Source organism: Herpailurus yagouaroundi, unplaced genomic scaffold (genome assembly GCF_014898765.1).
Source record: "Herpailurus yagouaroundi ecotype Mexico unplaced genomic scaffold, PumYag 197, whole genome shotgun sequence".
In the NCBI taxonomy this organism is placed as follows: Eukaryota; Metazoa; Chordata; class Mammalia; order Carnivora; family Felidae; genus Herpailurus; species Herpailurus yagouaroundi.
Genome location: NW_024412428.1, coordinates 9800413 through 9826271, shown reverse-complemented (window position 1 = coordinate 9826271; position 25859 = coordinate 9800413). Strand labels below are relative to the sequence as shown.

Sequence of the window (25859 nt, the reverse complement as noted above, 5' to 3'; positions counted from 1 at the left end):
GTCCCAAGGTGAGAAAAGCTTGATTCCTTAGATAAAAAAGGAAGTCCAATGTGGCTGGAATACAGTGGGTATGGGGAAATATGGTATGAAAGACACAGTCAGGGGACAGCCGAGGGTGCGTTTTAGACGCCCGTGGAAAGCAACACAGACTTTACTCAAAGTGCGGTAGAAGACTTACACTTCTGGCCACAACAGAATAGCCTGGATCGGACCCGCTCTCCCACTGAGAGCAAGTATTAAAGCTGGAGAAAACACTTAAACCAAATAATCACGGGCATCGGAAAACAAAGACAGAGAGTAGATGAAGAAAAATATCCGAGAAAGAAGGGAAGCCCATGCATGGGAACCCCATAGTCACTCCCCCCAATGGAATTTGCTGGTTCCCATAGCAGCCAATGGCACACAACAGAAGGCAGCAGCTGGGACCGTGCAGCCTGCTGGACTGAGACAGCGGTTGGGGCTGGCGGCTGCCAACAAGGTAGAGATTTAAGTGGATCCAGAGAAAGGTGTCCCAAATTCTGCATATGATTTCCCTTCAACTCCTAGGCTAAAAAAAAAAAAAAAAAAAAAAAAGGAAAAACAAAAAAATAAACAAATAAACAAACAAAAACCAAGAGAAGAACCAAGTGGAAAGCAACAGTAGAGGGGCCTAATCGCTGACCAAAAGCTCATGTGCAGGATCTGCTGGAAGAAAGGGATCTAGGAGTAAGGGCAATCTGTATAATAGACCTACCTAAACATGGTCTACAACCTGGGAAAATACTGCTCGTATGGAAAGGAATATCATCCACAGCCTCTTCAATTTTTCACATACGGTATCTAGCATTTAGGGGAAAACTACCACATGTGCCAAAAACACAGCACCAGAACAAAAACAGAGAGAAATGAGATGAACAGATAAATCATATTCTTCAGTTATCAAAAAATAAGTAGTATTCACATATTTAAGGAAATAGATGAAAAGATAAAGAATTTTACCAAAGAGCTAGAATAAGAAACAAAAGTCAAATGGAAATTCTAAAACTGAACACTGCAACTGAAATTAGGAATTCAGAGGATATTAGACATAAGAGAAGGTAGGATTAGTGACCTGGAAGATAAGTCAGTAAAAAATATCCAGATTGATGTATAAAAAAGAAAACGAAAGGAGGACAATACAGAAAAGAGCATAAAAGCAATATGGGACAGAGTAAGAAGGTCTAAAACCCATGAAAAATTGGAAGACCAGAATAGGAGGAGAAATAGCATGAAACTGAGTCAACATTTGAAGGAATACAGCCTCAGAATCTTCTAAAACTAACAAGAGTCATCAAGCCGTAGATTCAAGAAGCTCCCTAAACACCAATAAAGATAAGTACAGAGGAGGCCACAGAAGGAGGTGGTCAAAAAAACCAAAGGTACAGAAAATCTTAAAAGTAGCTTGAGGGGAAAAGGGTGGACACATTTCTTTTAAAGGAACTAAAACAAGGCATATGGTTGAATTTGTAAGAGAAACAACAGAATGTGAAAGACAACAGAACAACGTCTTTACAGTGATAGAGGAAAATCACTGCCACCCTAAAATGCTGTATCAAGTGAAACTATCTTAGCTGGAGGTGGAGGCTTTTGAACAGGTGCGTGGTATGATCTGAATGAGAGGCGAGATTATCAGGATTATTAGGCTAGATTATTGAGATGCTAGCTTATTAGGATGGCAAGAGTAGAAACCAAGAGGCCAGTGAGGAGACCCTAATAATTGTCGAGGCAAGAGAGGATGGTAGCCTGGACCAGAGCAGTAGTATTAAATATGGAGAGAGGAGGAAAGAAAATGTATTTTGGAGGTAGACCCAATGGAATATGCCAACATGGGGTTGAGGGAAAAAGAGGAATCAATCACGAGCCCTAGGTTTTTTTTACAGGAGCCCCGTGGATGGACCATGATGCCATTTCTGAGGTGAGGGAGACTGAAGGTGGGAGAGGTTTAAAAAGGGCATTAGAGTTCAGTTTTGCACATGTTGGATTTGAGATTCCGATGAGACAAGCGGAGGTATGAAGCAGGCAGTCTGACCCAGGAGCAGGCCACGCATGGCTCACTCCCTTGGTTCCTTCATATGCTGTTCAAAAGTGACCTGATCAGCAAGGTATTCCCTGAACATCCCATACGGAATAGTCAGCCCAACCCCATTCCATCCCGTATCGCTCGCATTCTGCTTTCTTCTTCTCCGCAGTTCTTATTACCACCTGACACGCTGTTTGCACGCTGTTGCACAAGAAAGCTTCAAAAGGCAACTACCCTATTAAAGAAGCGAAAGTAATTAAACCAAACACCCTAAGTCCTAAATGCTTTGCATATTTTCTCTATTTCAACCATCACCACCTCACTCTCGGCTCCTTATCAGAAAAACGAGAGCAGGAGGGGCACGGTGTTGTTTCTTCTGCTTATGGGTGTGTCCCCAGTACCTCCCAGGCTCTTGGTTTCAGTCAATTCAGCAACAGGTCCTAACTGAACACACGTAAGCCATCAACAGAACTGTGTGTGAAGGTTACAGAACTACATCATGAGCTTCTTCCCGATGCTTTATGGAGATTTTAGGTCATCACTGGGCAAGAGGGATAATTATAAGGCAAATGGCTTTGGCTTAAGATAGAAAAATTCGTGATCCTTTTTAAATAATCAATACTATAGCACTTTATCAAACTGCTAAATGTTACCCAACGTGAAAATCATCACATTTAACCTACCCTGTCGATATAGCTTGTTTAAAGAAAATAAAACACTCCAGGAGATTTTCAGCACCTTTCTCACGAACGCTTCACTGTTATAATCTCCTGTTGCAAATACAATTTTATGCAGAACATGTTTCTATGTTTTAACTCCTAATGGCAGTGTCCAGCTATTATCTAGTATATAAGATCGTTTTCCAATATTTGGAAAGGGAGGAGATACTGTAAACTAATTTAAGGGAGAAATTAAGATGGAATCTGTTGGAAAGGGCACTTCCCCTATCCTTCTTAATGATTTTCTTAATAGCTTCATAATAAAGACAATTATAATCAAGATAAACTGTAAAGGAATAACTCAGAGAATGTTCTATAAGTATCAGAGAAATACTCTTTACCAGCACCCTGGTTCCACCTCTATTAAAAAAAAAAATGTCAAGACATTTCAGCAAACGCATGCTCACATTAAAAGCAGACGGCAGGGAAAAAAAGAAAGAATCCAGCAAGACACAGAAATTTATAGAAATCACCTGGAAAGGCAGTTTAACAAAGATTAATTACTTTAATAAAGATCAAAATTTCTCATTTAAAATATTGTATAACAGCATAAATTTGCATAAGAATGACACAGATATGGAAGGGGAAAAGACATCAGAATCCAAAAAAAAAAAAAAAAGGCTGATGCTCTAACATACGACATTATTATTTTAATAGAGTTTATTTGTGTCACTGGCAAAGCCGGGTTGGCTTTATAGCTTTGTTTCTAAAATTTCAAATGGTAGGGGGGAAAAGCACACTGGCTTGAGCTAACTTAAACATTATGTAATCTTTATTTCCTAATGCTAGTTTCAAAAGAAATAAAGCATCCTAGATTTCTTTTTTAAAGGCTGAGTTCAGAAGAGAGGAGGAAAGCATCTCATTTTACCTCCGTTCTGTACTTGCTTTTCATGAACTCGCTGTGAACTTTTAAATTTATCCTTCCAATTTTCATTAAAAAGCACAGTGAGTCACCATCTTCTGCACAGAATTAGAGCTATGGATAATGGAAAAATAATCTCCAGGTGAAATGAACACTAGGAGGAGATTAAAACTCCTATATCCTAAAAAACATTTGGGAGTTCTTCTCGAGTCAAAAGGAAACATAGCAGCCTAACAAATGTTTTACACGCAACATGGCCAAAGTACATGGATGCTGGTTAGCATCATCTGAAAAGACGGGATGAGATGCATTCGTAATTCTCTTCTCCTTCGAAGGATTTTTCTTTTTAACCCGACAACCTGCTCATTCAATTATGTCTGTATCTTCCCAGAAAGCAAAAGCACAAAAAGGAACCATAATGGACCCTTGCGGCTTTTAAAGAACATCGAAACCAGTGGTTCTGTTAAGGTAACAAACTTTCCAGTGTTTGAGAATGGTCACTGGTGCCCAACATCATTCATCGACATCAACAAACCAAGCAGACACCCAAGAAGCCACTTTTCCTTCCCCACACTCTCATTAAGCCTGATTTAGTTCGGGAGTGGGCACCAGAAGAGGGGTGGGGCAGGCATCCAGTGGTACCCCAAGGGCCCACTTCTGTTTATTCCAAGTTTAAAGATTCCACGTGGTGATCAGGGTATAACCCGGGCTTCTCCAAGAGAACTGCAGACCTGATGACTCTCACCATGTCTCCAAGACATCCTCCTGAGACGCAACGTGGGCCATCAGGAAGGCGGCCATCACGGGGTTATTCAGCCATTCACAAATACTCACTGACCACCCATTACCTGTCAAATGCTCTGCTCAGTGCTAGCGACTTAGAAATAAACAAGATCCAATTGCTACGTCGTATCTGCCCAGGATAAAACAAAACCTGACAAATATGAAAGATACGGATATGGAAAGTCGCACTGAACTACTAACACAAGATGCCCCCCTTACCTCCAGACCTTCGCAACTTTTGTTCCCTCTGCTTAAAACACTCTCTTTCTCTCCTGTTAACTCTTACTGGTCCTACAGGACTCAGATTAAAGTTCACCTCCTGTCGTGACCCTTCCAGATTAGGCTGGATGCCCTGCTATATGCTTCTAACAGCACCCTAGGCTTCCCTGACTATAAGCCATCTCTCTTTTTACTGCTTCTTTAATGGCTTGTTTTCTCCCTGTCATTCTGTACCAGCCATGTCATCAGGATGTGCGTCTGTCCTAGCCCCTGCTGTCATGGTGCTTGACACACAGTTGGCAACCAAGAACTATTCCCATCTAAAATAATACGTGGTCATCATTGACAAAGAGAAATAAGCAATTTAAACTTATTTCTTAACTCTGGGTTATAGCTTTTTAACTCTCTGAAATTGCCACCACCTATAAATAGATTGGTTTCATTTAAAAAGGGTTCCTTATAAGTTCTATCCCTCTGAAAGCGACAGAAACCTCAAAGAGAAATGATTCAACACTGCTTCGAGACAGTCAACAGTTATTTCATTCTTTCTCATTTTAAACTAGGTGGTTTTATTAGATTGGCAAACCTCTTAAAATTAAATCTTCTCTTAAGCATTTCTTCCAATAGATAAATACTGGTATTGAAATTGTATTCACCTTGGATGGGTCATATCTTCTGAGTGTTCCTAAGAGTTCTGGAATTTGTATTCTTGTCTCTTCTTCACAGAAGAAAATCCATGATGAATTTCTGCTATACGTTACAGAAAAGCTGACAAAGAGAAATAGGTTACGGTAATCACTTCTATAAAATGAGTTTATAATAAAGTTTAAAACCGACAAGCAGGATGAAAGACATAAAATGGCAAGAAATCTAGATTTTTCCCCTGTATTTTCCTTCAATGTACAGTTTCAAAAGCCAGATACTAATAGTTTATCAAACAGCTAGAATTCTTAAATTCTCTCTGTAACACCACCAGTCCAGAAGGGAGACAATTTTCAAATGTAACTATCAAATACATCAACATTTTATCTTTTAAGAAAGCAATATATTTAAAAATAGAAGCCATTCATGGTTAAAAGAATCAAGAAATCTGGGTAACGTAGTAGTCATAAAAAACAGAGTTCAAATTTTCTTGACTCTGAGGAAAAACACACTCAATAAGAGGAGTGAATGTTCAGGTGGAAACGTCAAACTTCACACATTTCAAATTAAACATACTGTGGTAACAGTGGAAGTATGGTCCATGCACCCTCCTGCTTAGACATCTGATGAAGAAGGAGGACTCTTGGGAGTTCCTGAAGAAACATTATCAACGAGAAGAAATTAATAAAAGTACGATATGATCACTCTGATTAAAAAAAGAAAACACTCAATTTCTAAATGCAGGTATTTTTAGAGACCTGACATTTTACTCTCCTAACTACTTTCTTTTTTCTTCTCTTCAGGAGCTACTAGAAATTAAGGATGTTGGCTGGATCCACACAATCTTTTGGTCATCCAGGCATAAAACAGTGCAGAGGGCCTCGAAGAAGGGTCTCCACTGGTACCGGAGCTGACCTGAAATTTGCAGACTCGCGAAGGCGACTGGGAGGGAAGAGCCCAGAAGCAACCAGGCATAACTCAGAGGCACAGAAACAGATTTCACTGTGTAGAGACATCACAGGTAGCAGATGGAAAATAAAACCCTTCAGCTGAACAAAAGAGTATATATAATATCCCGTTTATCTCATGTAAAAAAAAAAAAAAATTTAAGTGCACTAAAAAAAGCTAAAACACCATGGTAAGGAAGAGTATTTCTAAATACTAGAAATATAATCCTTAAGTACTCAGTCGATGATAGTCACAATAGAATTTTAAAACTTACAAACACAGGAGGAACTAAGATTCAGAAATAAGACACAACTATGGTTAAATAAATATGCATAAACACCAAGAGAGATTAATATGATTCAGGCTATGAATGTCAGCTTTGAAGTAAAGCACTATTCAATATATTTCACGTTATCACAAGCCCAAAGTCAGCTATATGATACGCTTGAACACCACCCTTCCAACAAACTTTAGTATATTCTGTGTTTTATTCTATTTCCTGGTAACTGTTGCAGACAAAAGACTTATGTAGAAAAGAATTATTAAGAATAAATGCCTAAATATTGGAACTGTTACAACACTAATGTAGATTCCACACCAGCCTTTAAGTTCATATAAAGAATGGTTTTCAATATAAATACTTGGAATTATCAAATAAAGCTTCACTTATTTTGTGTAGTATTTATTTTAACTTTCATGTACAAATATGAAATGCAAGAACAGTAATGAAAGGTTAAGTCAGACTAACAACATGGCATGTCAGAGAGAAAAAAACACCCGAAAGGCTGAATTAGCAGTTAATTACTCAGTAAAATTCAGGGCTTTCCTGCTGTTGATTATGAATTATGCAGTAGTTTCCAGTGACTTTTAAGAAATGGCTATATATGTATTATATATATTTATACCACATGTATATTCATGAGGGATTATATAAGAACAGAAATCATGTGTGAAGAGAACTAATATTATTAATAGTTGCATAAAACTTTCAAATAACTATGGCAGCATGTTAATACGAAGCAGCCAGAAAAGAAACATAGCAAATACTTTAAAAGGCTTCATAAGAAAATAAGTAGCGAATGAGCTATTGTGTAACAACTGAAAGTGTAAATAATAAAGACTTTGAAACAATGGAAACGTCTTTATGTTAAATGGAAAAACAGACATGATTCTAAATACGTAAAATAAATTCACATGTGAACAGAGACTAGGAAGGAACCAGAAAAATGAAAACATTTGTGTCAAGATGACCAAAGTATTACATCGATGCTTTTAAAATCCTTTAATGTAGTTAAAACACAGTTTAGTTTTAAAAATTTCTTGAGGAAAAATGAATACACCTCCAAATTCTTCCATACAAGTCCTATCCTTCCCGGTTATGGGAAATACGTAGGTGATGTCACTGGGTATCACAAAAAGGCTGTAAAAGGGCACCTTCCCAGCAAGGATGCAAAGACAGACTTATGAATAACCTCTGTCACAACAATAAAAGTGAAAAGGCAAAGTCTTAGCACAAAGGAGCTAAATTCTACTCTAAAATGAACTCTATGGATTACTAGTGGATTACACTAGCGAATTATAATCATCCCTGTCTCCATTCTTTTTTGTTTACTGAATCGTATGCCTGGGTTTCAGATCGGTTTCAGTCAGTGAACACAAAAATGGCAATCCAGCTTTCTGTACCCATCCCACCTCCAAATAGAAACATTCCAAAACCTAGTGGGCTATGTCGATACCTGTCTCCAAAGGTGTGTGAATGCCCTTGTCTCAAAAATATGTCTACCATGACATTCAGAAACCTGGTCTCAGCCACATGCAGAAGGATGAAACTAGACCACTTTCTCACACCACTCACAAAAATAAACTCAAAATGGATGAAGGACCTGAATGTGAGACAGGAAACCATCAAAACCCTAGAGGAGAAAGCCGGCAACAACTTCTTTGACCTCAGCCGCAGCAATTTCTTACTTGACACATCTCCAAAGGCAAGGGAATTAAAAGCAAAAATGAACTATTGGGACCTCATGAAGATAAAAAGCTTCTGCACTGCAAAGGAAACAATCAACAAAACTAAAAAACCACCAACAGAATGGGAAAAGATGTTTGCAAATGACATATCAGACAAAGGGCTAGTCTCCAAAATCTATAAAGAACTCACCAAACTCCACACCCAAAAAAACAAATAATCCAGTGAAGAAATGGGCAGAAGACGTGAACAGACACTTTTCCAAAAAAGACATCCAGATGGCCAACAGGCACATGAAAAGATGCTCAATGTCACTCCTCATCAGGGAAATACAAATCAAACACAGATATCACCTCACGCCAGTCAGAGTGGCCAAAACGAACAAATCAGGAGACTACAGATGCTGCAGAGGATGTGGAGAAACGGGAACCGTCTTGCACTGTTGGTGGGAATGCAAACCGGTGCAGCTGCTCTGGAAAATAGTGTGGAGGCTTCTCAAAAAATTAAAAATAGACCTACCCTATGACCCAGCAGTAGCACTGCTAGGAATTTACCCAAGGGATACAGGAGTGCTGATGCATAGGGGCACATGTATCCCAATGTTTATAGCCGCACTCTCAACAATAGCCAAATTATGGAAAGAGCCTAAATGTCCGCCAACTGACGAAATGGATAAAGAGATTGTGGTTTATATACACAATGGAATACTACTTGGCAATGAGAAAGAATGAAATCTGGCCATTTGCAGCAACGTGGATGGAACTGGAGGGTATTATGCTAAATGAAATAAGCCATACAGAGAAAGACAGATACCATATATTTTCACTCATAGGTGGATCTTGAGAAACTTAACAGAAGACCATGGGGGGAGGGAAGGGGGAAAATGTTACAGAGAGGAAGGGAGGCAAACCATAAGAGACTCTTGGATACTGAGAACAAACTGAGGGTTGATGGGGGGTGGGGAAGGGGAAAGTAGGTGATGGGCAATGAGAAGGGCACTTGTTGGAATGAGCACTGGGTGTTGTATGGAAACCAATTTGTCAATAAATTATATTAAAAAAAAGAAACCTGGTCTTACTTCTCAATTAACCCAAGGCCATTTCAATTATAAATAAATCTTCATCCACTAACCCCCCAAAAGGCCCAAGAGCTTTTATTCTTGTTTTTTATACACACACATATGTGTATACGTGTGTATTTATATACAATGTACATGCATATGTGTGTGTATATATATATACATACATATATATATATATATATACACACACATATATCCTGTGTGTGAATACGGATGCACACATGTTCACATGTGTTAGCACTAAGAAAAAATAATTTTTTTAAGAAAAAATAATTTAAAAGGTCACAATAAAATTTTCCACCAAATGATCTTCTCTCAGTTTTGACTACTTGGAATTGTAATAATTTATGCTCTATTTGTCTGTTACAAATAACACCACCACCAGATTTAGACCTCCTTACAGGTGCCGTATCACCAGCTTACAGCACCTTTATACGCAATGCAAGTTTTTTTAATATGTAACTGGGTGGATGACTAAGAGAGTTTTCAAGTGAAATATCAAGGGGAAAGAAAATAAGAAAATGCTGCATCAGCAGAGCCATTTGGAATAAAAGCTACAGAAGAGGCGCCCATGCGTGCAGCACTGCCTGCCGTCAACCTAAATGATGCCTATTCACCAAACAATGCTACTATTTCAAACCTAAAAGGTAAGGCAAAATTGTGTCAATAATGAGATAATGAGGGGTGCCTGGCTGGCTCAGTCAGTGGAGCGTGCGACTCTTGATCTCAGGGCTGTAGGTTCAAGCCCCACGTTGGGTGTAGAGCTTAATTAAAAATAACCTCTTTAATTAAAAAAAAAAATGAGATAATGCCATAAGAGAGGCAGGCATAAACGGGCTACAAACAGGGCCTACTGTGGGCAAATGACAGAAAAGGGAAAGAAAATGAAAAAACTGACCACAGTTCACCTAAACTGCTTATATCGACTCTACTCGTGTCATTGAACCCGTCTGCCATTGCTTCCAACATCTACCGGTCCCCTAACAAGTGCTTTGAGGTCAGAAAGCCCACTGGACATGCCGTCAGTGCTTCCTTTGAACGCGTTTTGGATCAAGGCATATGTTCGCACTTAAGGCCCCTAACATTTAAGAAGAGCAAACAAACACCTTCAAAACCAACGCTCCCATTCGTTCCCTGGCTCTGACACAAACCCATTGCCTTCGTTTGGCAAAGGGGTTCGATTCCACAGCTGAGCACCCTGACAGTGCTCTGCGAATGGAGACAGCCCTTCATTCTTGATATGGAAGCAAAATCACAAAAATTTAGGTCTAGAAACACGAATAGTATGAAAGAACCAACATTTAAACATGGACGAAAACAGCTCAATACTTTATCATAAATAACTTCACTAGGCGAAGTTGGTTTTGAATCACTTTACTCTTCGAGCCTGTGTCTGGAAAGAATTCAACAAATTTAAGTTCACGCCACCAGCCTTTTCCCTTCTCTACGGACTGTTTCCCAATATTTGTAACTTGCCCCTACCTTAATTCAGAGTATAAACCTAGCAGAACAGGAGTTCATGGTCCAATTCGGTCTCAACATTCAGACCAAGTACTAAATTTGAAAGCAAAAGCCAAGGCTTTTGTTCAGTATTAGGCAATCGTTCTGAAAGACTGAATCCTGTTTTAAGACTGATTCCAGTTCAACCGCACTTCCAAATTCCAACTATTATATAGCCCTTAGGCACTGAACTGAGCTTTTAGACAAACACATGAATTATGATGAAAACTAACATCTGTTTATTGTTATGAGAAGGAGGTATATCTTATAGGATGCTGATAAAGGTGTATGATATGCTGGTTGGAACACATATCAGACAGATTTACTAGTCTTTAAAAATCCGGTATTCATTTATGAACCAGTAGGTTATATGTGATGCTGTAATAACGTGCCTTCCAGGAACCTGAGCCTATATTTAAAAAACATATATATACTTTTTTCCAGGTACCTGTCTTAATCGCTATCTTTTCCTCACAAGAGAAAAATATTACCTCGTTATTTATAAAATTTATTTTTATTAACTCTTTACTTTGAAATACATTACTAAATACATTTTTATAGCTCAAATAAATCTGTTAACTAATCATTCATTCACGAAAGGCAGTACAGCTGAGTATTTAAGGACCTGATTTCTAGAGCCAAGGTACTTGCATCAGAGTTCTTGCTCTGGCTCCTCTGAGACGTGCAACCTTGAGCAACTTGCTTGCCCTGTCTGTGACTCTGTTATCTCATCGTTCGTGTGGGGACAGCCACGGTCCTGGGTACCAAGGAAGTTAATACATGCCACACATTTGGCACGTGCTGTGCACGTGATGGTTATTAATATAAGCATTGCCTTTACAATATTTGTTGCACAACTACTGTGTGCCAAGCACTGTTCTTTTCCTTTAAGTTTATTTATTTATTTTGAGAGAGAGAGTGCGCTCAGGGAAAGTTGGCTGTGCTCACTGCTGCGCGGCCCAACTCTTGTCTCCATCTGGTACCCAGACCCCAGCCCCATGCATCGGAGACCTCACCAGTCCCTGCAACCCCACCTCTCTACCTCACGTGTTAGCTCCCAGAGGGGCTCCCTTTTTTATTATTTATTTTTTATTCCCTCTTTCCCGGATACCCGGTGAGACCCACGATTACCGGCTGCCCTCAGCGGGGGTCCCCCCCATTGCTGCAGGCAGGAGTCTAGCAAAACTCTCCACTGTTTGTTCGAGGCTCAGTTCAAATGCCTCGACAACAAAGCCTTCGCTGACATTTCCAGGCAGGGCTGGGGGCCTCCTTGCTGGTGTCCTGGGAGTGTGGTACCGTTGCTGTTTCACAGGGCCACATGCAGCGTCTCCCCTACTAGAATGAGCCTCCGGGAGGTGGGGGGGGGGGGGGGGACACAGGCCTGCCGTCTACACCGACTCACCCACAAGAGGCCACCCTGCTCGGCATCGCCCCCCTCTAGCACCCCGTCCCCAAGCAGCACTTACCTTCTCTGCACACTTGCAGGTGCTGGCCCTTAACTTGGTCCCCACCGTACAGCTCTAGCCACTGTGTACCAACGTCACTACCAAGTCAGTGAGCTCTAAAGCGACCGACTGTGGGCCCCTGGCTCCAGACTCAGTCCCGCGTGGCCACATCTGACTGGCCACACTCCATCACGGGTTGCCCTCCCCTGAGCTGGGGAGACCCAGTATCTGGCCTCTGATGTTCTTGCTGGGCCAAGCCCCCAGCTCCCACCGGATGCACACGGGAGAGTGTTCTCCAAGACAGGGAAGGGGTTCAGATGCTATGCAGCCAAAAGGAGACAGATGCTCCCAACATGGCCTCCTCCACAGTGCAATGAATTCATGGCTGCTCAGGAACTGCCCCTGAGGCAATGTGAGTCTCACTGTCCTATTTTCTCCTGGGGCGTCTTGCCCAGGTCCCGGCTTAAAGTAAGTTTTCAATGAGGATTCAGTAAATGAACGGGTGAATAAATTCTTACTCGACAGCAACGTCATGAAGTCTCCAGTTTAATAATTAATGTGATGTCTTACCACCTATCAGTTAGTACAAGAAATGAACCTTTAGTAGGTAAATAGCATCCAACTGCTCTCTCCTCAAAAGAGAACTTTAGTGGTAGCCAGTGACACTCCCAAAGCTAGCCTTTCAATGAAGGACCTCATGCTGTCTCCTGGGCAATAAAAACATTTCTAAAAGCAGGAAATGCAAAACTGTTGTACTCAAACTTCCTCACACTGATCTATGAGAGGTTTTGCTCTGGCTTTCCTGCCTTACCTCACAGAAATGAGGTTTTTCTAAATTAATGAACCAAAGAGACTAACTCTCCTCAAGAAAATAGTGACCTACAGGGGCACCTGGGTGGCTCAGTCAGTTGAGCGTCCAACTTCGGCTCAGGTCATGATCTCACGGTTTGTGGGTTCGAGCCCCGCGTCAGGCTCTGTGCTGACAGCGCAGAGCCTGGAGCCTCCTTCAGATTCTGTCTGTCTGTCTGTCTCTCTCTCTCTGCCCCTCCTCCACTCACGCTCTGTCTCCCTCTCCTTCGGAAATCAATAAACATTAAAAAAATTATTAAAAAAAAAAATAGTGACTTACAAAACTTTCCACGAACAAGGAAAAGATATCATGTATTCATTCAGGTTGAGATTCATCCAGGTTTTAAATAAAGTTTGTACGGTAAAAGAAGGCAATAAAATTAGAAGGGTCTGTTCTTTTCGAAAGCTATTTAGTTGAGGGTGGGGAGAGCAGAGAGGTTTCTAAGCAGCTGCTTCGGCTCCATTTGTCCCAAAGCAGAAAATATAACCCAGCATCTGCCAAATGTAACGTATACAGCTTCAACATTCCCCCACCCCACCCCCAGAAAAAACTCATAAGCGTGTCCCACCTCTGAACTTTCTTTTCTGTATTTGCAGGTTGCCTTAAAAACAGAAAAATAATGTATCTGTACCTCTGCCCATATTTGTCTCAGCGAGAACTCAGGACTCCCCTGTCTCCTGCACTCACCCCTACAGGGGCTGACTTCCCCACTCCCCACTCGAAGTGGTTCCCCAACCAAGCATGACCCTTGTCCTGTGCTATGTGTGGCTGAGCTCACACTTGACAGTCTTCAAAGCAGTGCCTGAATCTTCGTTTTACTAGAACCTACTAAAAACGCCATGATGATGCCTTGTATTCTGTCCTTTATTGTTTCCAATCCAATCTTATTTTGAAAATTCCTTCGGAGAACAATACTGGTTTCTGTAACTTTAGGCAAGTGTCAACACCTAAGGCTTCTGAAGCTACTGTAAAAATGATCATGGTCCAGGATCCCCTGGGTTTCCTGGGTCCCAGGTCCCAGAAGGGAAAAGACGACTTTCAGAGGACCGCCTCTCCACCAAAACATAAACACAACATACTCCCAGAGTGTCTTCATCAGAGGCTAGGATATGTTCCCACTTCAAGTAACAAATGTGTGTGTGTATGTGTGTGTGTGCGCGCGCGCGTGCGCGCGCGCACACACACACAAGTATTTCCACACAAATGTCCATTCAAAAAGGAAGTTTCTTAGGTTCAAAAAACAGAAGTCAAATCATAACACACACACAACACAGATGCTATGCACATAGTAGGCATTTAACAGGAAATACTGGTTTCGTTTCCTGATTAAGAGATTTCCTGATTAATTAACTTCCTGATTAACAGACTGTTGCACAGACTCTCCGTATGGGTTTCTGTCAGCCTCACCTCCACGTGGCCTTTTGGCTGTGCACCTCTTTAAAGAGCCAATCTTTGGGTAACTTCACATTATCCTTCCATCTGTAATGCAGGGAGGAAACAAAAAATCTAAGGAAAGAAAATAGCACTTCTTTAAAGTCTGTACCCTCATATCTACAGATCTGCATTTAGGAACCCCCTATTCAACCACATCCCCCATCTCACTGACTTCATTTCCAATCTCGCTACACATCTCCCTGTGAAGACATCTTTACGCATCACCCAAACTGCTCCAAAAATCCCAGCTGCCACCTGGCGTCTTAAAAGTAAGCCTTCCTGGGGCGCCAGCCGAGGCTCAGTGGGTAAAGCGTCCCACGTTGGCTCAGGTCATGATCTCGTGGTGCGGGGGGAGGGAGCCTCACACCGGGCTCTGCGCTGACAGTGAGGAGCCTGCTTCAGAGTCTCTCTTTCTCCCTCTCTCTCTGCCCCTCCCCCACTCACGCTTTTTTTTCCTCTCTCTCTCTCTCAAAATAAATACACTTTAAAAATAATAATACTAAAAGTAAGCCTTCCTGACAAGTTGTCTTTGTCTTCCAGTTCCAGCTTCCATGCTCTGAACTGACATCCCTCCGGCTCATTTTCCCCTTCACTCTCACATGAGTTGACACACCTTCCATCTTTGTCCTCTCAGGCTTCACGTGTACAAGGAAAACTATATTAATGTGTGCTTTTTACATACTGCTCTACGGCTTTGATGGCCTCAAATGGGCACCATCGTTCTAAAGGGCCCTGCGTATTGTCTAGAGATGTCCTGTTACATTTGTAAGTACCCAATACAACCACAAACGTCCAATTAATAGTTGTCAGATATTTTTAAATGCTTATCTTGGACTTCTCTTACCTACTTAATGATACAGTCGTTTCTACCACGAAACAGGTACCATCGACCTCGTAAGTGCTGCAAAGAGCTAGCGTACCTTTTCAAACCCTTCACTCCACGGCAATCAAGAACGGCACTCTGCTCAGAGACGAGCACTTGGTGAAGTCTGCAGTCTCAGCGATTAGGAGAAACACATAACTATAAACCACAGAGCCATGATAAGCTGCATCGTAAGCGTCAACACTGGAGACGGGAATGATAACCCACGACGACTCGAATTATTGTAGCCGCAACCCCCGGTACAGCACTAAGTTTCAGACGGAAAGTCAGTTTAGGCTCCTGGTTTTATATTCACACTTAGATGAATGAAAAATGTTTGTGTTTTTAATAAGACCTCATTTTAGCCCCTTGAGGCAAAACAGGGGCAGGTAATGACTTGCCAAAGCAAAGAGAACAGCTAGAAGCAGATGCATAATCACAGAAACCATTAAATTTTTGCACCTTAATTTTTGGCAGATTTTGTAGTCAAGTGCAACCTGACAAGAGTAATGAATAAACAGCAGTTCTAGACATCTGGTAGTGTGGGAGGAATAGATATTTTGGGCTATCAGATAAATATTCAAATGATAAAACTTACTGTTGATCCCTCCCTCGGCAAGCAACTTTTGTGAATGCTCACGGTGGGCAAATCTCTGGGGAACCTGAACACTGCACGGTCCAGATCCCAAGTGATACGAGGGCCCCAGACATGCTGTTCAGTTAGAGGTACGGCGCACGCCTGCCAAACCGTGGGACTGACCCCTCCACGAAGGAGCGAGCAAGCTCCCCATCACAGTGCTGGGGAGGTCCTGACAACCTCTGCCTTAGACTCTCCTTTTCTCCCCTTCCATGGCTGATGAATTAGCTGTCAATTCTTACTCAAGAACATGTCAATTTCGAAGAACAAGTCCCAGCTCAATTTTAAGCAGGGAACCATACCTGCCTCTTAAAGGGGCTTTGCCCCACCCCCCGTGTTTTGTGCATCTCAACATTTAATTCTCTGAATTTAACCTTATTGCTCGGTGTTCGTGTAGTTCTAGATCAGGCAAGCTCGCCATTGCTCCAAGTATTGTCTGTAGACCCTATGTTAGCTGCCAACAAGTCTTTGGATCTTTAAAATTCAGCTTTTAATCACATGCATGGCATAAAAAAAAAAAAAAAAACCCTATAAGGAGAAAAAATGAACCAATATCGGGTCCAGTTGCAGACTCTAAAATCTTTCTGGCCATTTCAACTACGAAAAGGCTGGATCTTAGGAGCAAACTAAATCCAAGTGTTAAAAGTTTTGTCAAAACTACCTCAATATTCGTAGCTGACTTCCATCCTAGGAAAGAGTTTCAGAATAAGAAAAATAGACTACCTTACAATTAAAGGGAAGCTTCTTTATTGCTTTAGTCTAGACTCCATTTATTATCACAGAAATTAAATGCTGGAAAAGAAGGGTTTGCTTAATGATGTTGCTTAATTACGGGTCTTTAAACGTAAAACCAACATTGCCACCTAGTGGCAATCGAAGGCACCTACTAAACATGTCTAAAACTGCAAATTGTAAACGTGAAGGACAATGGAAATTAAGTATAAGCAAACTGAAAACACAAGCATAAATTAAAGTGCTAGAAGAGATATACACTTCAGTGAAATGGAACTGCTTTCTAAGCCTTAAAAGCTGAGAAAAACGCATCCGTGAAAATAACAGTGCCTAACACTGTCGGTGTGTGGAATTATGCTAGGTGCCACAGGGGGAGACAAGAAGAGGTACAGAGGTCTTGCCTCCCTCCAGATTCTGAAGGCAGGACAGATGCCCGAGAGGAGAAAGGGCACTGCGGGGGAGCCCATGCGGAATACCAAAAGAGCACCCCAGAAAGTAGTGCCTGTGGATGAAAACAGCCGTCATGGTAGACCAAGGTTACCAGAGAAGACACGGAGGAGAGGCTGTCAAAGTAACAATAATAATATTCCGCCTTACAAAGGAGGCAGGGGCACCTGGGGGGGGCTCAGTCAGTCGAGCACCTGACTCCTGATTTTGGCTCAGTTCGTGATCTCACAGTCGTGAGGTCGAGCCCCAAGTCGGGCTCCGCACCGAGCGTGGAGCCTGCCACTTAAAAGGGAGGAGGCCCTGTCACAGGCTACAACATGGATGAACCTCTTGACAACATTACCACACTAAGTACAATAAGCCGGTAAAAAAAAAAAAAAAAAAAAAAAAGACAAATACTGTTAAGATGCCACTTATATGAGGTACATAGAGCAGTCAGATTCACAGAGACAAAGCGGAAGTAGGTGGTTGCCAAGAGGTGAGGGAAAAGGAAATGTACAATTGTTGTTTAACGGGTATGAAGTTTCCGTTGGAAAGACAAAAGTTCTGGAAGTTGGTCACACAACGTGAATGTACTTTACAGTACTTAAAAACGTCTGCGGGCAAATTTTATGTAATTTTTTTTTTCTTACCACAATGAAGAATAACAATAACAACAGCGTCTGCGACAGCAAAGCACTCTGGGTGTGGATGACTCCCGAGGTAAGTGTGCAGGCAGGACAGGCGCACAAGACGAACCCAGTGAAATGGACGTTTTGAGACCCTCTCTTACAAGCTCTGTCTTGGGAACAGGATAGTAGTATTGATCGCTGTTTGAAAGGCTATTCCTTCAGGTTCCCTGACATCAGACAACGCACCTTCTCTGTGTTTCACGCACTCCTTCTGTCTCCCCAGAAACTGCTCCCACTCTGCCAGGCCCCCAGATCCTGGTTTTTCCCAGGCTCCCACTGCTCCCCTGAAAGCAGCACCCTCAGGCTTTCAGCTACTACCTGGGTACGTTCCCGATTCCAAATCCACCACCTTCGGGTCAAAGGTTTCTCCTGAGTTTGAAGCCAACAAAATCCAGGCTCGGGCAGCTGACACCTCCACCTGAGACTTCATCTATAGCAACCGGAAGTCATCTGCACCCTGCAAACCTGCCAATCCCATCCTCCACCTCAGATGGTAGCTCCGTCCCTCCACACCAGACCTAGCGGGGCACTGGTCCTGATGCCTCCTGAGGCCTTCGCCCAAACTCCCCGGGTGTGGCTTCAAATCACCCCCTACTTCCCCCACTCCCCCCAGCTCCACTCCTCACCCCCGGCCCGGCACTTCCCAAACTGCCTGTGACAAAGCACCAGCAGCGGTCTACACCCCCATTTCGGGCCACGTTAGCTTGGATGGGTCCAAGGACCTTAGATCAGGCTCCTTGCCCCGGTCTTGGGTCTGCTCAGCTGCCTTCCTCACAACCACCAGAGTGACGGCTTTAAACGCAGACCCAACGGGTTGAGCCTAATGGCTCTCCCTACCAGTCATGTTCCCCCCGGGGGGTGCTTTCAGTAACAGTGACTGCGGGCTCCTCCTGCATGTGCTGTCATGTCTTGGATCTCTAAGAAACACTTCTCAAATGCCCAGAGGGCATCCTGAGAGGTCCTGAGAAAGGTCTCGGTCCTTAACAGGACACACAGCTCCTCTGTGGTCCCTACCTGACCTTCCAGGTTGGCACCCACACTGCCCACCTCCTGCACAACACGCTGCTGCCTTGAGCTGGCTGTCGACAGAGAAAGCCTCCCGGCTCCCTCTCCCCTTCCTTAACCACACTAGTACCTAATTTTTCATTTACTTGTTTTTATCATGCTGTGTGGAAAGAACACTTAACACGGGCTCTGGGCTCTTACAACTTTTAAGCGTAGGACGGAGTACTGCCAGCTGTAGGCACGATGCTGGAATGTGAGTCCTTGATGTGTAAACAAAATCCTGACTTTAGCAGAGATGTCACTTTGTCTCTTCTTCCTTTTAGTGATTAGAGCTCCTTGAGTTTTGAGTGGACCCAAAGGCCACCGACTAGATATTACCCTTTCCAGCCTCAGTGTGCCATGTGATTATGTCCTGGACAATGGTATGTAGGGGAAATGATGTGTACAACTTCAAGGTCACATCCCTAAAAGGAAACTGGTTGTCCTCCACACCCTGGAATGTGAACGTAGTGGGGGTAAATCAGTTCCAACCATGCCAGGGAGGACAAGACACCCCAGCCCCATGGGAAAATAAGAAAACAGAAGGAATCTGGAGCTGAGCTGCCCACCCCCAGCCCACCCACTAACCCAACCATTCGTGAGGGGAAGTGCATCTCCACCTTCCTTAAACCATGGCCATGTCGTCTGTGTTAAAGCAGTCCAGTGAATTTTCTTCTTCTCTTCCACATGGTCCCTCAAAGACTCACTCACCCATGAGATCCCATTCTCCTAGCCCCAACTCAGACTCCATTTCTTTACTCATTTCCCTACACTCTAGTTTCACTGGGAGAGGTCAAATAGCTATTCTAGTTAATAGGAGAGGGGTTTTGACCACTATCAATTTAAGAATTAACAAAAAAAAAAATGTTCAAACGGGTAACATAATCTACTTAAAGTAAGTTTTACTCTTAATTTGTTTAACTTCCTCTGGATTCGATTCAACTGCCCTATGTTGACCTGCCCTCTGGGTTTAAGGTGCAACGGAGGAAGCAAAAGCCGAATCACCTGGAGTAAATGGGGGAGACACAGAATCGAAACCACATGACTCTGCCTCTGTAAGAGGGAAGGTATTTCTAACGTTTATTTATTTTTTGGGGACAGAGAGAGACAGAGCATGAACGGGGGAGGGGCAGAGAGAGAGGGAGACACAGAATCGGAAACAGGCTCCAGGCTCTGAGCCATCAGCCCAGAGCCCGACACGGGGCTCGAACTCACGGACCGCGAGATCGTGACCTGGCTGAAGTCGGACGCTTAACCGACTGCGCCACCCAGGCGCCCCAAGAGGGAAGGTATTTCTGAGAGCAAGGACACCTACGGGCACGTAGGGATACACATGCTCTTAATTCATATATGAGTAAGCCACACATAACTCTGTCCTGATGTCATCACTGCTTCCACGATTTGGGGTAACTGCCAAGGCCCGACTGAGCAAAATTCCATTAACGCCTGCCTGGACCCAAGTGAGGGATTATTCAGGCTACCGATTCCCCATCCTCCCCGCCGCGGCCTTGGCTTAGCAGCTCCACTCTGCCTTTACCAGAGCGAACGGAAGACCAGTCGAGGTTGCCGCACGTCTGCCTCTCTGATGAAATCAGACAAGGTTTAGTAGAAGAAAATCTCCAAAAGTTGGGTTTCCAGACAAGGAAGAATTTTAAACGCATCAAGCTGCTCCTAGAGCCAGTTACCAAAAAAAAAAAAAAAAAACACCAATCTGCTTTTGGCACGTAAGTCTTTGTCTCCCTCGAGAAGGTACAATGCTCCAAGTAGGGAAACAAAGGACCCGTCCCCACGAGGATGCTGGGAGGTTGAATTGTATATGTAAAGCATTTAAAGATTAAGCACAACTAAACCTTATTCTCAGCAGCGTCTCTGCCTTGAATCCCATTAAGGCTGCTAATTTTTCCATTGATATTTCCAATCCTTTATTTATCCCAGCACCCACCAACAGAAAGAAAGCACATTTCCCGTCAAAGCGATGCCGAGAGAGCTGAGGGATGGCATTTATCTACAGACAAGCACTTCTGTCTTGAAGGCCATGGTAATGCAGTGTGGCGAGTAGGCTTGGAGGAATTTTTTTTTCTTTTTCTTTTTTTTTTTTTTTTTTGCTCGGCTAAAGAAGAAAGCACCTCTGTGGGAAGAGAAGAAGGTAGGTCTTCCTTCCTTTACTCAACCTACCAGCCCTACTCGTAACAGCTTTAGATTCGGTTCGTGCCTATTTTAAATACTATTAAAATGTACCTGCATGGGTCGATCTTTCTCTTCTTAATCCTTCTTGGATATTACAGTACAAATCAACTCAAAGGCTCAATTAATGATATCCAATTAAAAAAAGAGATTAAGAGACTCACGGAGGAAACATCACACTGAGGTTAATGAAAATGTTACTTCAACATGAAAATTGCCTTAGAACCTGGTACTAAGATTTTGAACATTAATTATCTCTGCTATTTTAAGCCCTGCTTTTAAAATGTTACTCCTTCCACTTCTTTTTCTCATACTTTATGGCAAAACCACAACAGTCCCACACAATTACATAAGTCTCTTCAATTTAACAAAATCAGAAAAATTTAGAAGATGATGCTTGGAGCATTAGGAATTAACTAGGGCATTTTAAACACCAGTCAATATTAAATAGGCAAAACAAGTCAGACGAGTTAGTTTCATCTGAATGAAACTAATTCTCTACAGATGGAGTACTTTGGAAAACACAAATGTATCCACAAAGAAGTAAGGAGCAGACATCCCAGCCACCACTACCTACCTGTGTAAGATTTGCCGCTTGCTTTAAGATGCTTTGTTTTAACTGTTCTGCTCTCTTTGCATGAAAAGAATTACTTTGACTCTGGATGACAAATACAATTCCTTTTAAATCTAGAACCAAAGGGAAAAAAAAATTTTTTTTCAGGTATTTATTTTTCAGCAACTGAAATAAACTTAAAAACAAGGCAAGCCTTCAGGCTATAAACTCTTAGGGGGGGAAAAATCGATTTAAATGTAATCACAGTGACAAAATCTCTTTTCACACTGATCTCTGAAACATCCTCCCTTAGAAGTGAGCAGGTTAAAAAAAAAAAAGTGAGCAGGTAAATGAGTTCGCTGTCCTAGATCAAACCCGTGGTAACAAACCGTGAGTCCGCGCCTGCGGACATCTGTCCAAAGAATGACTACGAACGTGAGAAAGTATGAGAATGTCTAGAACACTAGCCTCCCCAGCAGCTGAGAATCTTGTCTGCCACGAGCCTTCCAAAAATTTCCACATTATCCTCCATTGTACTGTTGTTGCTGTTACGGGTTGAAGCATGTCTCCCAAACTGCGTATGCTGGAGTCCTGATGCCCAGGACCTCAGAATGTGACCTTATTTGGACCCAGGTCTTCACAAAGGTAATCGACGTAAAGTGAGGTCGTTAGTGGAGGTGCTCACCTGATCATATTTGGTGAAAAGAGAAAATGTGGACACAGACGCACGGAAGGAAGATGATACAAAGCCACAGGGAGAAGACAGCCATCTACAAGCCGAGGAGAAAGTTCCTCAGAACAAAGCAACCCCTGCCCGCCCCTTGATCGGAGACTTCTACCCTTCGAAACTGTGAGGCAGATTTCTGCTGTTTAAGCCACACAACTGGCGGTACCTCGATTTAGCAGCCCTCGCAGACGTACGCACTACCTCAAGAATATTCTGGATGACTCTTCAAGGTGACATTCACCAGTGGCTGCTTCTGTCCCATGAGCTCACAAGAGCTTGCAAATAAATAACCCAATAATCTCTACCCTGCTTCACGAGGCACCTAGCCCGAATGAAGTGTTATCTCCAGGAAAACAGCCACAATTCCACAGCAGCAGGGCGTTAGCAAGAAGCGTGGCATAAAAGTCCGTCTCCAACAACACTGGAAATATTTGCCAGCCGTCTAGAGACTCACCTCAGGGCGGCCAACTTTCTTGCAACGGCTAGCAAAGTAGGAAACCTCGCATGCTAGGCCCACCTGACCGGGGACGACTATCGGAGGTCTTGCCAGTGAAGAGGGTTGCTCAGTCCCCACGGCGGAGAAGCACATGAGGTTCTGAGCTTGCAATAAAGCAACACATAGAAACGGCCATCGTGTGTTGGCAGAAGGCAGACTTCACGTAAACCACTGCCTCCAGCCAGGTTTACAGCAACGAACGTGGTGACCTGACCCCCGCCATGTGCCTTTCCCTTTAACAGCTCGACTCAGGGACATAATCTGGTTTTAATTTTATTCCATTATATTTTATTGCTCTTCTGTTCAGTTCTATAGTTCCACTCATTTATTCACTCACTCCGATATTCATACAACAAATAGCTCCACAATGAGCCATCTAGATCCTAAAAATAAGCCAAAATGCTCTTTGGTTAAGACTCAATAAAAAATTTAAAAGGAAATGCTCAACAACCTACTGAATATGACCTAATTCTTTTCCTTTAGGAATTTATATACATATGAACATTCCACATACCTACCTCTATTTCAAATCAGCTTCTTGGCTCTATAAATAGGACACACAGATAAGCCTTAAACGGGTGTCTTATATTTCAACTGAAATGTAATTTTCAATCTACTACATCTGAAACATTAATGTAAGTGACATATCAAAAAAGGGGTGACAAAGACTTGCTTTTGTTACAAATGGAATAAACTTCAGAGAATGATTTTTGCAAAATTTAATAGGGCTTAAGATCCACATTCCCAATGACCCAGAAACTCCACTCCTACTAATCATCCTTGAGAAACTTGCATATGTGTAAAAACAAGGATATAGGACAGGAGAGCTCACAGCAGGACGGTGTAAAAGGAAAAAATCTGAGGCAACTCAAAACCCGCTAACAAGATACACAAATTAGAATACTATACAGCAATAAAAACTGCATCGATCCGGATGGATATTATAGATGAGTCGTATAGACTGGAAAAAAAAAAAAGCCACAAAGGCACAACCATATAAATCAATCGTTTGTGAAAAGATACACACAAATATATAGAAGATGGATATATACTATATGGATGCATATATATCACGTATGATGTAAAAATATAAAAGATTACATGAGAATGCTATAAACACCATATCGAGATAATAGTAAAAAAGCTTCAGCTGTGTTAGGAGTATTTTATTCCTCAAACTAGGCGGTAACTACCTGGATATCATTGTATTACTCTTTGTAGCTTCCTGTATGTTCACAATAATTCATAACAGAGGTTTTAAAAGAGCAAATCCATCTGCCAAAACGTTAATCCTGCAGTAATCAACTCCTGCCATTTCTTCTACCAGATCAGCAAAACTCCCACTGTTCCCACAAAGACAACAGTTCCTCCATGTGGAGAAGAGGCTTTGCAAGAAGAAGAAAAGTGAGTTATTCCCCTCTGCTTATGCCCGAGTCGTGTGCTATGAGCTGTATTTGTTTTTTCTGCATCTAAGAAATCATCACCTTCCTTTTGCTCATGCCTTGATCACGCATGCTAGGTGCACTCACCCAGCAAACATCTCGAAGCCTGTACTGAGTGCGAGGCTCTGGCACACAGGGGTGAGCAAGCACAGCCCCATCACATCAGGGACTGAGTCTAGTGCAGAAGGCAGCCATTCCAATATGGAGCCAAGTGCAAAACTGAGGGAGCACAGAGGGGGGGGACATGTGCAAGCAGAGCTCCTGGAAAGGGGCCTTTCCTGAGTTCCCTTTAAAATGCAGCAATTTTCAGAGCACCTGGGTGGCTCAGTTGGTTAACCATCCAACTTCAGCTCAAGTCATGATCTGACGGTTTCACGGGTTCAAGCCCCGTGTCAGGCTCTGTGCACTGACCATGTGGAAACTGCTTGGGATTCTCTCTCTCTTTCTCTCTCTCTCTCTCTCTCTCTCTCTCCCCCCACCCCCCTCCCGCCCCCACTTGCACTCTTTCTCAAAATAAGAAAATAATTTTAAAAACTGTTTTTAAATTTAAAATAAATAAATAAAATGCAGCAATTTTCTGCAGACTCGGGCACAGAGGGCAGCAGACCAGTGGCAGAGAAGGAAGTGGGGTTATCACAGAGCCCACGGCCCGCCTTATCTCTGCAGCATCAGGAGTAGGTGAATCTGTCAAGCATTTCTGAGAAAAAGATGACGGGAACAGTCCACGATAAAGTTAGAGAGGGAAGCTGGGTCTAGAGAGGGAGGCTGGCTCAGCCAGATCTCAAGCGCCACACTAAGAGGGTGGAGCTAGAGATTAACAGCTTTCAAACTGGGGAAGGGCCACAGAGCCATCCGGGATCCCAGAGAGTGGGGCCTTCCCAGAAGAAGGGACAGGGACACTGTGTCCTGGGGATGCCCCAAGAAGGGATGGGAGGACCTTCCCGACAGAGGGAACGGTGAAGGCTGGGGACAGCAAGGGGAATTATGGCCCTGAACACAGTAACAGGTATGGCTAGGAAGTCGGATGCACATGGGGCAGTTACTAGTGAGGAGACAAAAAAGTACGGGTCTACCCAACCCAGTTCCTAAAGCCCTGTTAATAATGAATGACAGAAAAGCAATGACATGCCATTCAGCGCCACCTCCACTCCAGGAAAAACAAACAAACAAACAAACAAACAAACAGGCTAGCACAGTTAGGTGCTGAAAATCACTTGTACACTTAATTTACTGATGTTCTTTACAGCAGCTGCAAGAAATATTTTGCTTGACAGAGATCCTAAGCCCCCCAAACTGGGTCACATTCTGGCTGAGTCCAGACCCCAGGGCCCACCTTGGCCGCGGTCTTCTCTGCCTGTGCTGCCCCCACACTCTGACTCCTGAGCTCCCACTGCCCAGTCAGTGGAGCTAAATAAGACAATCCTACTGGTTCCTCATCACTTCCCTTGAACCTCTCTGAAGTCACTGCCATCAGCAAACACCGTCACAACTCAAGACGGATTGCCCTTGCTCTCCTCCAGGAAGGTAGAAGAAATGGGTTGTACGCTAAATGCCTGACAATAATGAGGGGCATACTG

General features: G+C 42.9%; 1 protein-coding gene across 3 annotated transcripts in view; it reads right to left on the bottom strand.

The window, feature by feature from the left end:
* The window catches only part of B3GLCT (beta 3-glucosyltransferase), a 105203-nt gene that overhangs the window by 67286 nt on the left and 12058 nt on the right, over window positions 1-25859 (bottom strand). For 2 of the 3 annotated variants that reach the window (XM_040448140.1, XM_040448139.1), the window contains 3 exons: window positions 21642-21751; window positions 5840-5916; window positions 5278-5389 (listed from right to left, as the gene is read on the bottom strand). In XM_040448140.1, coding sequence (XP_040304074.1) covers window positions 5278-5389; window positions 5840-5886 — 159 coding nt within the window. In that variant the 5' untranslated portion in view covers window positions 5887-5916; window positions 21642-21751. The remainder of the gene's footprint in view (window positions 1-5277; window positions 5390-5839; window positions 5917-21641; window positions 21752-25859) is intronic. The other variant, XM_040448141.1, reaches the window with a different exon arrangement.